At 42.7% G+C, this 14930-nt stretch overlaps 1 protein-coding gene across 1 annotated transcript in view; it reads right to left on the bottom strand.

Moving 5' to 3' along the window:
* The window catches only part of skia (SKI proto-oncogene a), a 59947-nt gene that overhangs the window by 996 nt on the left and 44021 nt on the right, over nucleotides 1–14930 (bottom strand). Inside the window, exons 3-8 of the mRNA XM_088289278.1 lie at nucleotides 6428–6544; nucleotides 6134–6249; nucleotides 5390–5688; nucleotides 4963–5288; nucleotides 3699–3929; nucleotides 1–2720 (exon numbers count right to left, since the gene is read on the bottom strand). The exon at nucleotides 1–2720 is cut by the window's left edge and continues 996 nt beyond it. Of these exons, the coding sequence (XP_088145404.1) occupies nucleotides 2526–2720; nucleotides 3699–3929; nucleotides 4963–5288; nucleotides 5390–5688; nucleotides 6134–6249; nucleotides 6428–6544 (1284 nt within the window). The 3' untranslated portion in view covers nucleotides 1–2525. The remainder of the gene's footprint in view (nucleotides 2721–3698; nucleotides 3930–4962; nucleotides 5289–5389; nucleotides 5689–6133; nucleotides 6250–6427; nucleotides 6545–14930) is intronic.

Here is a 14930-nt window from a genome sequence, read left to right as displayed (position 1 = left end):
GCCTTTTACAGAAACAACAATAACAATATCCTCTTTGTGATCCTCAACATGCATGCCTTTAGCACAGCATGTCCACAAACTTGGATTAAACACGTAAAACTCTTTATGTACAACCCTTAGCAACAATTTACCAAAGCAAGTGGCTTATCATTATTATTATTTTAATTTTTTAATTTTTCTTTTTTCAAAAAGATCATCTACAAAAGTGTTTGCTCATGCACATCATGGACTCCAAATGAAGAATAAAAAGCACGCACTCTTGGGAAGGGGGGAAGCTTTATGTGTTAATAGTGATTGTTAAATTGCTCTCTGCATTGAAAAGGAAATGTAAACTGCTTGTACTTGGATGGCAGATTTTAAAAAAAGAGCGGCTGAGAATGCGAGTGATATATATATATATATATATATATATATATATATATATATATATATATATATATATATATATATATTAGTTGTCTCGCCCTAAGCTGCTTCTTCTGGAAACCTTTCGCCAGTGTCAGGCACTTGAGGTTGTCCAGCATTTGCATTTGATATATTATTTGTTCAACTGTTTTTGTTTTCTATGCATGTATACAGTATGTTGCTTTTCGTTATTTGCTTCAAATTGCATAACACAACAAACCCCCTTACATGAACAGTATAGTGTAAATGCCCGATATTTGACGATATGAATGGCAGAAGTTTTCAGTTTCATGCATAAGCAAAAATATGACTTTTCTTTTCTTTTTTTCCCCGGAAAAAGTGAACATAACAGACAAGCAATAAAACATCTCATTTAAAACATTAACAATCAAAGGAAAAAATCTCATTAACATAATGTACATTCTGATTGCATTGTACCCTCTGCAACGGCATCTTCCTGCCAAGGTCTTTTTTTTTTTTCGTTTTTGTTTTTGTAAATAAAAATCCAAATGTGATTGTTTGTGCAGGTTATTTTTTTTCTTCTTCTTTTTATTTATTTTTTTTTTAAGAAGTCCACCTACTAACATACAGACTGGTGACACATTAATGGGGAAGACAACAATAACAAAATTGTGACCATGGTGTTGGGCTTGCATTGCTTCTAACAAATTAATTTTCTTATTCAAAGGTCAAAATTCACCAACACATCCCATAGAAGTGAAGTGATGCGATATTTTGTAAAAAAAAAAAAATAAATCCCTTCATTCAATTGTCACCATGTATCTGCAGCCATTCAATCAAGTTCCCCTCTTGATTTGTCATCTGTTTGTATGTTTTGGCAAACTCGATAGATTCCAACCGTTCCATCAATCCCAAACTTCATTAGGCAGTAACAGGTAGAGCCTTGTTTTTCTTTTCGGTTTATTTACAATACTTTGCCTTAAGTAAACAGAACAATATTTAATAGAAGGATGAATATAAGCAACAAAATGTTAATTGGATTTATACGGTAGCATTCATGTTTAAGATGAGGTTTTCAAAATAAAAAGTTGGAGTACAATGCATAAAAACGGTTGGTGGTTAGGACAAAGTGCCATTCATTATTGTTTAGTCCCAAAAATAGATATTTACATACCTTAATTTAATTAACATGAACATTTGTGGTTCTTGCCAAGGGTGCCCCATACAGTCATAAAGTTATTCTATACGGTTTGATAAAAGTCAAATAAATGCCAGCTTCCTCATTCCGCCGTAATGAGATGAGAAAACAAGGCCACGCTCACATGTGGAATATTGTATCTTTAGAAGATTCGACACCTCTGGGTTTTGACCCAAATGCTTCAACACAAATATGGCTGGTGACCCGTGTTCATTGGACTTAGTGTGAGCAACACTGGGACAAAGACTGATGGATATAGATTGATTATTCAAAATCAAGTGCTCACTTCTGGAGGCTGTCTTCACCGCACACACACACACACACACGCACACACGCAAATCCCCCCTAAAAAAAAAAAAATCCAAGATTTGATGACATCAATTTGTAAGCTGTTGTGCTCATTACGTGAAGACATTTGAAATAACATATTACTTGAGTATTTCCCGGGATGGCTTCCCTAAAAGCAAGAATTAAAAAAACAAAAAAAAACATGGCGGCACATGTGGATAGATTTGTTTGTATTGTTCGTCTTCGGATTTATTTGCATGTCTGTTTTTTTTTTTTTTAAACATCGTCTATGTAGCTTATCATGTCTTGAAAATCGGCCATCCTCCTCGCGTCGAGGGACAAACGTGGCGGCTTCTCCTCTTTGACGAATAGAATACGATCATCTTTTAGTATTTCCCATCCCATCTGTCCAACCTGTCCTGTGAGAGACGGACACAACCACATTTTCCCTCGTGTGATCTACTTTTCAGTTCTGCCAGTACAAAGTTGGGAGTCAGCGTTCAAGTGGCGCACAATCCTTTTTCTTGGACGTGGTTACGGACCCAAAATCCTGCAGGTCAGTGAAGAACACTGGTTGTGTGTTGTGGCCTCAGCCGTGTGGGAAGTGTCGGGAATCTCTGCACTGCAGGTGTGGGTGGGCGTGGAGGGGGGCGTGAGGGACTTGGCTACTGGATTACTTTTTTGACGGCATGTCCTTGTCCTTGGCTGTCGAGTCTTTGTCGCTGTTGCATTTGGGCCAAAGTTGCTGCTGCAGCTCCTTCACCACCCTCTCCAAGTGCTCCCTGGCCTCCCGCTCTTGCAGTAAGTCGGCTCGGAGCTGCTCGCGGTCGGCCTCGGCGTGCTGCAGCTTCATCTGGAGGTCTTCGATCTGGAAAGCATCACGGGACACTGATGAAATCACACGCCAGAGCATTTCTGACAGTGAGAGCAATGATCCAATTACTGACCCCGCAGACAAACAGACGGACAGGCGAGGCAAAGAAACAGACAAAATGAGATGAGACAGAGCAGACGTGAGCATGACATGAGACACAACAGACAAGAGAAGACAGGACGGACAGATGCAACGAGTTAAGATGGGGAGCGATTAGGCAGAAAGACAAAAGCGGATCTGAAATTCGTTATGGTACACATTTTTTGTTTCCCATTGTAAGCGATTCCAATCTGTTTGCCGGGAACTGTCGGGCTCTCTGTCCAAATTGTAGCGCTCAACCTGCTGCTTTGCATTGATTGGTTGACGGCGTGCCCGGAAAATCGCAATCTGGATTACTGCGTCATACCATGGCACACGGAAGTTATTGTCGCACCAGTTGGTAATCTCTGTGCTTGTTCTCTTCGCTGCTATCGCGATCCCCTTTTGGCCGACGAGCAACAAGTGTGTTGCTTACTTGGTAAAACAGATTTAACAGTTAAAAAGGCTTCAAATTCCATTTCCAATGTCTCACGCCTTGCTTTTTGAAGACTACCTCTCGAATAGGAGTCACGTCTCTACAGGGAGGCCGACCAACAACGCCGCAGAGCACAGCCTCCCTCTTGTTTTGTCTAATCTGCATTTCCCACGATGCCTGGGGGAAGTCGACATGTCTTCCTGTTTCCTTTCCGAGGGGGGAATGAACTGCGGTCTCTGCATTTAGGGCGACACCCATTTATTTTTGACCCCGGAAAGGGAAATGGATTTATTTTTCTTTCTTTCATTCTCCACGGACGACGAGAGAGCTTTAAGAATCCATGACCCACCCCAATTACTGTCCAAGGGTATGTTTCATAAGCATGCGGGATTCCAGACACTAAAGTATTCTTGCTGTGAAAAAAATAATACAAATTTTCATTGAAAAGTCCAACCGACCTGTGCCGAGTACTTTGCGCGCAGACGTCCAGCCTCGCATCCTTTATCGCAGACCCTGAGCTGCCGGGCCTGCTCCAGCTCCCGCTTCAGACGAATCCGCGACTCGTTGGCTTCCTTCATCTTCTTCTCACTCTCGGCTTTCAGGCGTTCTATTTCCTTCCTCAAATTTCGCTTGGCCTCAGTTGCCTCCCGAAGTTTCTCTTTCTTTGCAACCCGCAAGAACTCCAACTCCTGGAAAAAGACAATTTGTTGGCGTTTTTGCGATACAAATTAGTAGACATGTCACTCTCCACTATTGTTTTTTTCTTTGCCATTGAGACTCTCGGTGTTCTAAAAGTGATGCCTGAATGTTTACGCCAGAAATCCAGTACGCTGCCGTGTCAATGTCAGTGTTTACTTTCAAAAAGTCGAGGGTTAGGGCAATGTGGAGGCTAACTGAAGAGAGATTTCCTTCCTCTAAATTAGTGCGCGCATGTGGGGGTGCGCGTGTGTGCGTGTGTGTGTGTGTGTTAGTCGTAACCGTAGCCTACTCATGGGAACTTCACAGTTTGGACAAACACTTCTGTCATCAAGTTTTGTTGGTTCCAAGAAAAAGACACGATCCCTATCACGCCCTTGACTCCATACAGGCTTTGCATGAGGCCCGACTTTCAACACGTCCCATCTCATCATCGAATGTTGGTTCAGCTAAAGCCAGCAGGAATGGTGCTCGTTTTCAAGTAAGAACACACTTCATTCAGCCTGCAGCTTGTTGGCTGCTTCGAGTCGTTCCTGTAGGTTGTACTTTTCTCTTGCCGCCTCCTCAGAGCACGGATACAAAGTGAGAGTGGAATGTCGTTGCACTGGACTAGCTTAGGGTTCCTCGAGACTTATTTTCGTTCTGCACACACATACGCACACGCACACGCACGCACGCGCGCACACAGACACTTTCAACTGCATTTTCTTGTTCCTGGTCCAAGACCAAATATAAAAATGGAAGTCTGGCCTTTCCTTTTGCAGCAACATCCGCTCTCATTGTTATCACTTGCCAACTCATGCTGAGCTTTGCAGGCAGTGATTATCATTTGGAATCCAATCCTGGATTGCAATGCGCAACTTTTTACGATCAACTTTCTCCTGAGTTTAATTGTCATTTTAGGAGTTGCCTTTTTATAATATCAATTGCATCAATTTATTCCAAAGCCCCTGAACGCTGACGTGTGAATTGAACTTAATTTGCTAGAAATTCAAGAATTTCCATGTTCTGCACGTGGAATCCTACCTGTTGCAGACCCCGTTTGGCCTGCAGGGCGGATCCCAGCTTCTCGTCCTGTTTCACCCTCATCTTAACTATCTCATGTAGGAACTTCTCCTTTGACTCTTTGGAGTCCAGTCCGTTGTCCAGCGCCTGCCTCAGGCTCTCCAGCTCTGACTCCAGCCCCAGTTCTGGAGGGGTCACAGGGGCTGAGATGGGAGCCATTGTCGGTGTCGCGCCCTCAACTGCCGTGACAGTACCAATGGGCCCGAGGGCGGCGGGTGAACTCAGGTCCTTGGCTGAGCTGGACGAAGTGAAAGATGGCGACGACAGCGAGGACAAAGACGAAGTGACTGTTGAGAGAGAGGGGAGAGGCTTGTCAATCAAATGCGTCTAAATTTCAATCACTTCATCTAAACAGTTCTCTGTCTATGCGACAAAGATCTTGGCTTACACTCATCACGGCTCTCCACTTCAATCTCCACCTCTGAGTCTTTGTCATCCTGAGGTGGTTTGCTGGCAGTGGAGGTGAGGGAGCAGGCACCCTCAGGTGCTGGAAGCTGGAGCTCCCCTGTGGCTCTTCTCTTGCGAGGTCTTGAGCCGGCATTGGCGCCCTCACCCGGAGGTTCCCCTGCGCTTGGGTGGGACGTGCTGGGGACTGACGGGGACATTGGACCCACTTTTCCCAGGGGCAATGGTGTGAGGGCAACATTAGGGGCCACGGCATTCTCCAGGCTCTTGTAGTTGTAGAAACTAGAAGAAAGCCATACCATCCAGACCCGTTTAGTTGAGAGAAACCGAATCGAAATAAAATATGACGTTGCCTCCAAGTGTCGGTGCCATGATGGTCATTTGAAAAACAGTCAATGCCAACCTGGATATCGAAAGATTCATAAGCAGTGCAGCACTTGCTCCCCAATCTACTCTTACTATATGAGAATCTGGGCCAGATGTACAGTCATGTTACAGGCAGTATTGGCAGCACCGTGCCAAGTGGGTATTAATAGTATGAGTGTGTCAAATGTCTATTTATGTTGAAGTGTGGGAGGTTGTGGTACAGTCAGAAAGAGTTCATCAGATCCAGTGCAACAAAGAAGTTGCCATCTCTTACACTCAAGACTAGATTTACTCCAAGCAGAGCAAAGATAAGTGTATTTGGAAAGTCTTTTTTTGTCTTCCAAAATAGTTTTGGACTTACTTGTCTCTTAGCAGAGCAAGGGGGTGACTGGAGGGTTCCTTATCACCGGCAGAGATGTGTGGCGACCAGGGTCGAAAAGCTGATGGCCTCTGTCTCGGCTGAATGCAGTTGAAGCCCTGAGGGGCAAAATGTATGGAATGTCATTTATTGAATGCATAATTTTTTTTTTCATAACTTAACGTACAAAAGGGGTGCAATGCGAAGGGCGTTGACCATTTTGAGTTGGATCGTCCTCATATTGTCATAAAAATGTCAATGTTTTATTTTTTTTTTCTTGTGCATCGTTTCACGAACCTTATTAGGGTTGGAAAGCGACTGTAGCCAATCATGCTGCTTCTCCTTGTCAGCCGCGGGGGATTGTATCGGGATGTCTTCATGTTTGGGCTTCTTGATTGGAATGGGATCCGGCACCTTCAAAAAAAAAAAGACAATGACCGATTATGACAGTATGTTGGCTAACAATCCGTTGAACCACTGAAGTGGTTTTGCTAAGACTTAATAAGAATGCAGAAAAATTATGACCAAGACTTCCTAGTTTAGATGGGAAAAAAAATCACATGGGTCCAAGTAGACCATCCAAATGAATGTGCGTTCCTAATATTATGAGAAGGGTCTTCCCTACTTGGCACCCAATCAAGAAGTGTCACACGAGAAGGTCAGTGAACAGCAAATGCTCAACATTGTGCCAGAAAAACCAACATGTTTGTGTGTAAACAGGGATGACTGATAGAGGAGTGCCAGAGGAGTTTACTGATAACTGGAAGTGCCAGTGTGTTTAAATTTAGATGTGGTATTGACTTTGGGTGACTTTGATGGTGTGGTAATCCTGAAGCGACTGACAAACAAACACACACACACACACACACACACAAACCCACCCCGTCCAGACGATGATAATGTGTCACACAGTTGTCACACACCAACCAAACCAATCTAGCAAGGCGTGTTTGCTCATGAGTTGCCAAGAGTGAAGGCAAGAGGTGACTGGGGCACTGTGCGTATGTGTGTGCGTGCCCGTCTGTCTGTCACACACAGACACACCCATACAGACGGACAAGTAGGGTTTTGTTTCTCTTTCCTCTGTTAGGCTGGCCTTATTGAACTGACCTCAGCCTCTCCAAAGTGGCGCTGTCACTAGCTGCCACTGACACACATAAACAGGCAAAGTCTGTCTCCGGGGACGCAAGATCAACGTTTAGACAAGCTTTTCCATCAAGCAATTTGTTGGTGACATTAAACAAATGCACGCATTAACTTTTTGATATGAAGTCAGATGGATATTGTTTCAGTGCATGACCTCAGACAGGAAATAGCTTAAGGGGAGTCCTGTCTGTGGTTACCAGCTTTGTAGGCTAGATGAGGAGATGTGTCCTACATTTAGTAGTGCCTACAGATAAGCGTCGAATGTGGCGAACAACACACACACACGGACGACGGGACGCTCTGGGCAAAGTCTCTGTGCCACGTGCCTGTCCTCTTCTCGTGGATTATGAGTTGCCAGCGCGTCAGTGCAGCATCAAAGCTACAGTAGGACGAGGAGGAGGTCGGGACCAAGTATCAGCAGAATTTAGGAACTGTCTTAATTTTTCAAAAGGTTGACCATGCTTGTAGTCATCAGTAAAAAAAAAAAACTGAGCTGTTTCCAAGGGTCCAAATCAACTAATTCACTCAAATCTGGTCCACTTAAAATCCAGTGAGAGTACACGGTTCTGAGTGTGTTGAAGACAGACAAAATGATGGAAGTGTGAGACCACATTTGTCCGTGCTCTTATCAGCCCAACCCTTTTATGATCCGTTGTGGATTACACAACGTAGACAGGATGTCACACTTCTCAGATAAAGTGTTTCCGATGAGCTGTGTGTGTGTGTTAGACATGACTTTTTTTTTTTGCGACGTCGACTGAGCTTCAACATCTCATACCGGCAACTTAACACCTTGCGATATCTACACAACAGCGTCTTCCTGTTGTCTGCAATGTGGCTCTTTTGTGCAATAAAAGCTAAATAATATAACCTCGAGCGGCATGTGGCGGCCGAAATATGTCCTGCTTGGAAAAGCAAGTTGCAATGATGCAACGGCATATGTAGACAACTGAGAGTGGCAGCCCCTGCGTCATCTGCCACAGGGGCCCGCCGTGCGGGGGCTCCAATGTGTGTGCACATGTCTGGGCAAGTGGATGTCTGTTAGTATGTCTCTGTGTGTGAGACAGGATGGGTGGGGTGATAACAGCCTTCTCGGTTAGATGACTGTCTGTGTGCTCTGAAACCCTCCGAGTTTCATAGCGCTTCCTCTGTCTGCAAACCACCGATGTTTGCCAAAGGTCGACTTTTTGAAAAATACTCATTGAAAGCTGTTTTCAGCTTCCTCATTGAAAGCCGTTTTCGGCTTCAACTTTAAAAGACATTTTGGCCCTGAAAAAAGGTCTTTCTCCAATGTCATGTATGCTTGCTTTGTACAAAATTCGAAAAAAAAAAAAAAAATTATATATATATATATATATATATATATATATATATATATATATATATATATAAAACCCCAGGGGTTACAATTATCTGGAAAGCGGCTAAAGCACCAAGTCCAATTGGATGACGTCGATGTAAGCCACGGTGGCTTCGATGTGGCTAAAGAGTTGGGCCTATATGCTAATGGGTAAAGACAGCTAACAACAAGGCAGACTTAGCAATCCAGCTACAGCAGACGTTCATGTGATGGAGAAATGCAGCCTAATTGTTGTGTTCTGCAAGGCTGCATGCATGCCACTATGGTCGGACAAACTTCGGTATTAGCTCTGCTGCATAACATCAGCGATACAGTCAACACGAGACTGTGTTTGCTCCAGTAACGTGTTTCAGAAAATCATGAATGTGGAAGTCTTTCCACATATGGGAACTATTCTGGGAGAGAGAGACATTGAGTGTGTAGAAAGTTGATAGAAACATTTTGAAAAAAAATTCTGACTGTGGGTTTGCCGTCCGTCAGAAAATCAACAGACTTGTAGGAGAGGTTACATCCGTTCAACTTTGCTGGAGTAACGCCAAAAGGGCCTGAGAAGATCTTCCTGTTTTCTGAAAACTTGATCTCAGGGAATATGCTCACGGCAGAGGTGAAACTTGCCTTAGGAAAGTTTTCAAGTGAGGACTTTGCAGACTGCTCGGGGTGTCACTTGAGAAAAATGCCTTCAAATCCCGCTGGCTTGAACGACTTCTCTCTATCTTCTCTTCAGCTTTTTTTATGCGCTAACGCTGAATCTCTTCCTTGACACATTCTGTCACCCTAAACATATTCTGCCATCACCTCCCCTCCCACATGGAGTTTTCTGCATGTCTGAGACCATTTCCTGTGTCATAGATAACAGGATGTCCTTTACAAACAAGCAAGCTTGTGGTTGCCCAGACAGCAAGCAGCACCATATTTTTTGGGGGCAAAAAAAGAATTTGCATTCAAGTCGTACAGTAAAGACTAAAACAAGTCTTACATAGCAAATTTAACAGCGACTCATGACACTCTTTTAAAAATGCAATCCAACTCTGTGAATCTTGGACACGCTTGAAAATTCCACTGACCGCAGTTACGATTTCCTTAAACAGGAAACAATTCTTGCTTTGACCGCATAATGTGACTGAAGACTGCCTGCCTGCCTGCTTGACTGCCTGTAAGTGACAAACAGTCTTTTGTGGTATGGTGCTAAACTGGTTGCCTTGCTTAACATCCCCCTTTGTAGGCTACGATGAAAGGTCCAGAAACCTGTTTTCTTTGCACTTTCTTAACTCAGGAGGGTGAAGAGAGCCACACCCTCCCTGTGACCTAACATTGGCCTCTGTTTGTCTTACTAAAGGGGCCCCATGGTGTTGAAAAAAGAGGCGCCCTCCCTGTTGGGAAAGATAGAGCTCCTTTCGAGTGGCTCAAGTCAACAGGGCTTGTAGGTTGTGCCATCAAAAGCACATGCGCAGCTACACTTTGGGAAACTTGGTCCTCCTGCCGTCTTTCCAGCAGCTGGAGCTTTACGGAGAAGAACAGTGACGATAATAAAGCGCCCGTAGACGCACTACAATGTTATGCGTGATTAGTATTCAAGACTGGCTTGCTTGGGCTTATTCCTGACATTAGTTTGAACTGATTTGCTGACTCCACTTAAAATTACCTCATCAAGAATTCTCTTTGATAAAGAAAATACAGTTACAAAGTTTCCTCTGCTCAGCAAATAAGTAACTACTGGAAGTTTGTGAAACTTTAACTTGTTGGAGAAGACGCTTAGTCTGGATGAGCATTTCTTGCCTTGCAAACAGATGTTCAGGCTATTAAAAAAACTGCATAAAGTGAAGAAGCCCGCATGGTTCCCGTCCGTAGCACTCATCCTCACCTATGTCATCATTCATCCGATTATCGGAGAACCATCTCCCACATACCCAAAGCAAACAGAAATCTTTCATCTATTGTCACGGCAATTTCGAAAATGTCATTCCAACGACCTTCCCGTGTCTCTTCCTGGAGGGACACGGTAACCCTAGAAACAAAAATGTTCATCTTTTTCACGTTCAAACATGTATTTCCACATCCTTAGCCCCCAGTACGAGTCTGCTGTTTTTTTTTCGCAGCTTCTATTTCCAGGAAGAGTCCAGCGAGGCCAGTAGACAAAACAGAAGAGAAATAAGCTGCTGTGCAATGGGCTAAAGGTTAAACGTCACTGATAAAAACAAGACCCTGGACGGACTGGGAGTACTGATTTTCGAATCTACAACACTGGGTAAGAGTGCTTGCTATCTAATAAAACAAATATACAAACATTCAGAGATCCAGTGGAACAAATGAGAGGACAAGAAGCTACATCAGTCCCCCTGGTCCCGAAAGGAAGGAAAGTTCAACTCTCCCAGCCACATCAGTAAAAACAGAGAAGGAAAAAAAGGTCACGAGGGCTGGAAAAAAAAAAAAAGGGGGAACGTTTGAGATTGTCCAGGAAGCAAGTCTTTGTAACATTAAACACTCAAAGACACGCACGTTTTTTTGCTTCTATAGAAAGACAACCCAGTAACCGATTACATCATTACATGTCTATTTATTGAGCAGGTCCTAAAATCGATCATATATTTTTTTCCCCGCTGCACTCAGAGAAGCAGCCAGTATTCCCGCCTCTCTTAAAAACATGGAACTTTTATATTAGAAGGAATGAAAGGAAAAGGAATAATGTAACGTAATAAAAGAGTGAGAAGGCATAGAATGACTCTTCTACCACAAGCTTGGAAAGCACAGAAAGGAACACACACATAAGAGAAGAGATGGGAAGGTTTGGAAAGAGTGCAGGGTCTCCGTATCCTCTCGCCAAATTTGCTTTGGCAACTGTTTCCGTGGGAATGGTGAGAGACTGGCTCTCCTCAGACGAAGAGAGCAAAGGACCCGCCTACCCGAGAGAGGTAAAGCCCAAAGACGAAAGATAGAGACAGGGAGAAGGCTTTGGCTGGAAGTAAATACAGCTGGACTTTTCCATCCCTGTTCCTTTTCCACTTGAATGTTTATACTGCAATTACACAATTACCAGTGTGGGAAATTAATACAGGAATGTTATTTGATTACTTTTGACACAAGAGTCAATATGACACCATTAGTTCCCAGCAGAAGTATTCCATTTATTTCCGGAGCATACACGAACATTTATTATGAATTGATGTTCTTGTATATATCAACATAGGCGCCGTATTGTGTTTCTTATGTTATTGCAGTTATTGTGGTTATTTCATCCTATTGGTGCATGTACTGGAAGTGGCATCATCAAACAATTCCCATATGGCACAATAATTGGAATATATAGAATTCTTAGCATGCTTATTAAGTAAAGTGGAACCTCAAGTTACAAACTTAATTAATTCCGTAAGACTGTTTACAAACAGAAATGTTCATCAATCAGAGTAATGTTCCCCATTGAAATGAATTGGAATACAATTAATCCGTTCCCGTCCCAAAACTAGGTTATACGTGTACTTCCTTTTTTTTTTTTTTAGCTGTGTGTGGTTAAATTCTGGCTTACTTAACCAGGGAAAATTTTCTGTTGATAAAAATCACAAAGTGAGATGAAAGATTATGACTCAAAAGATCAATTCTCCACAAATCATTCTTAGAATTTGTTTCGCGACGAGACACGACATATATCCATTAACTCGTCCTTGTCAAGAGTGTTCGTTTCTATTAAAAATGGTTCCTAAATAGAGGTAACTTCTCGACGTAAATTGTCGGCGGAAACGAAATGCTCGTAAAAAGGATCGTGCATAATTAGAGGTTCCACTGTAATTTGATGCAGACTTTTTTTTTTTTTTTTACTTTCAGTGAACTCTTGACATTTTACTGGGAGTGATGACTTTCAAAAAAGTGTGTGCATGCATGTGTGTGCGTGTTTGTGTGCATACGTGCGTGCGTGTATGTGTGTGTGGATAGTTTACAAGAAAGCTGCCCGACCAGCTAGATCAAGCTTGACTGCATGAGTCTGCCTTTCTGAATGAATGAAGGTAATTACATATTACATTCACTGAAGTTTTCTAATGGAAACTTTCTACTTATTTATGATGCATTTAAAAAAAATAATTCTCCAGGGTTTTCATCAGCATATTAAAAGTGTTGATTTTCAAATTTAATGAAGGCCTATTTTTGCAAAATCAGAACAATGTATTTAAAGTCGATTTGATTGTCTTCTATTATACATTAAAAAGCCATCCAAAACAAAAACAAAAATTGTAACATAAAGACACCATAGAGACACCCCCATACTTTTTGCATATAAGAGTACAACCTGACGCTTCAAAATGATTCTTTTCCTCCATATCGTATCCCACTTGTTTTTCAAACGGGCCTGTAAATCATTTGCCTGATCCCGACAGTTTCGATATGAGTACTTTTTACATTTCATTGTGCGGTGGTGATTAAACCAGGGTGACGTTTGCCATCGGAGCTGTTGAATGACAGACGAGAGAAAGAAATTCCTTTGTTAACAGCCCTTGTAAAAGTTGTCGAAGGTTGAGTGGGGTGGGGGCCCGTCGTGCGGATTGTATAATATGCTGCTGGCCCTTAGCCTTGCATCAGTGCAAATAGCTGGCCTCCTTTAAAAGAGGCCAGATGTGAATTATGGTTAACAAGAGGAGGAACGTGTCTGTGTATGTGCAAGATGGGGAAACGGCGAACATGGGGCATAATTCTGCTTGACGTTTAACGTGCCCTAAGGTTGAGGTTGCTCGTGAAAGGGTTAAGTCGCATGGCTGAGCAAATACATAAATAGCGGTGGGGAATGTGTGTGGGCATGAACACGTCTGCCAGCTGGCAAGGAGGGAAAGGGCATGCGTGCACATGCAAAGCGGCGGTTTGAGTTCCAATTACGACTTAAGGGCCACTGGATGCAAGACCAGCACCGACTTCTCCAGCTCACTCCAGACTGTTGGACAAGTCATAACCTGTCAAACCCGAGGAGGACCGAAAAAAAAAAAATACATACTATACGAAGGAGTCTGCTTGTCCCATTATAAAATTGTGGACTCAACAGTACTGTGGATCACAAATCCATACACTGAATGAAAGTTTAAGTTGGTTTCATTCAGTCATCACAAATAAAAATTGCAAAATGTAAAATAAGCTTCATTATCTCGTGAGACCAAAAAAAAAAATCAAGCAACAAAGTTTAAAAAAAAAAAGAAAGTCTGAGCTTTTGAACTCAAACTTTCTCTTTTAGTAAAATGTGCTTAATAAGAGCTTCATGTGGTCAACTATTGTGTTACGTTCCGCTTAAAAAAAAAAAAATCCAACCTCCAGAGGATGTTTTGGTTTGATTAAGCGGCACACTCCATGCCGGGTCGTCTTGAAATGGGGCAGACCAATGGCTGCTAATAACAGTTTGCTATTGTGAGCGCATCGTGTGTCCTTGCTCTGGCAACTTGCCCTGCTTGGATCTTCCTGTCAGGGTAGAGGATGAAGGGGATTTAAATGAGGGCGGGAGCCTGCAGTCAAATCCCTTCTCAACTTACAGGCATCATTAGGCCTGCTCAAGCCTTCTCCATAGCGGGACCGCAGACAGACCACCAATTACAGTCTTATCCCCTCTTGCACTTACACCTGTACTTTAAGGACTTTTAATAAGGAGCAGTGGTGCCCCCATTACTGCTGCTAGTTTTTAGTTTTACCATGACTGCGATGCAAGAGGAAGTCTTGATTCGCCTGGACAGCACTTTAGCTTGTCTCAGTCACTGGATCATTAAGTCACACTAACACCAGCTGGTGTCAGTTTAGGGCAGGGGTGGGCAAACTTTATGATTGGCGGGCCACAATGGGTTCTAAAATTTGACAGAGAAGCCGGACCAGGAGCAGATGGATGGAGTGTTTAGGTAACCTCACCTCATCGGAGAAAAAAAAATACATTTAATTTTGAATGAAAGTGAACAAAAGCATGACAACAAAATACATGTCTTTGAAAAACCACAGTATTTTGAAAATAAAACATGAACAAGGTTTAGTCATTGAATTTTTTTCAAGTTCGGCGGGCCGGATTAAAACGTTTAACGGGCCGCATGTGGCCGTAGTTTGCCAGCACCTGGTTTAGGGTACCACTGGATAAAATACAAATTATGAATATGCTTTCAAAAATTATATATCTATATTATTATTGCATATGTCCAATGAAATTAGAAAGGACATATTTGGTTTGAGACCCAGTTTATGTTGTTCAACGCAACTGCCACCAGAATAGCATTTTATGGTAAGGAGTGACGGTATGCTAATTCACAGATGGAATGTTCTGCTGCTGACGCGGCAGATGTTAATGAA

This window comes from Idiotropiscis lumnitzeri, chromosome 3, assembly GCF_059441095.1.
Source record: "Idiotropiscis lumnitzeri isolate Australia: NSW breed Sydney's pygmy pipehorse chromosome 3, RoL_Ilum_1.0, whole genome shotgun sequence".
Taxonomy (NCBI): Eukaryota; Metazoa; Chordata; class Actinopteri; order Syngnathiformes; family Syngnathidae; genus Idiotropiscis; species Idiotropiscis lumnitzeri.
This window is presented reverse-complemented; position numbering and strand designations above follow the sequence as displayed.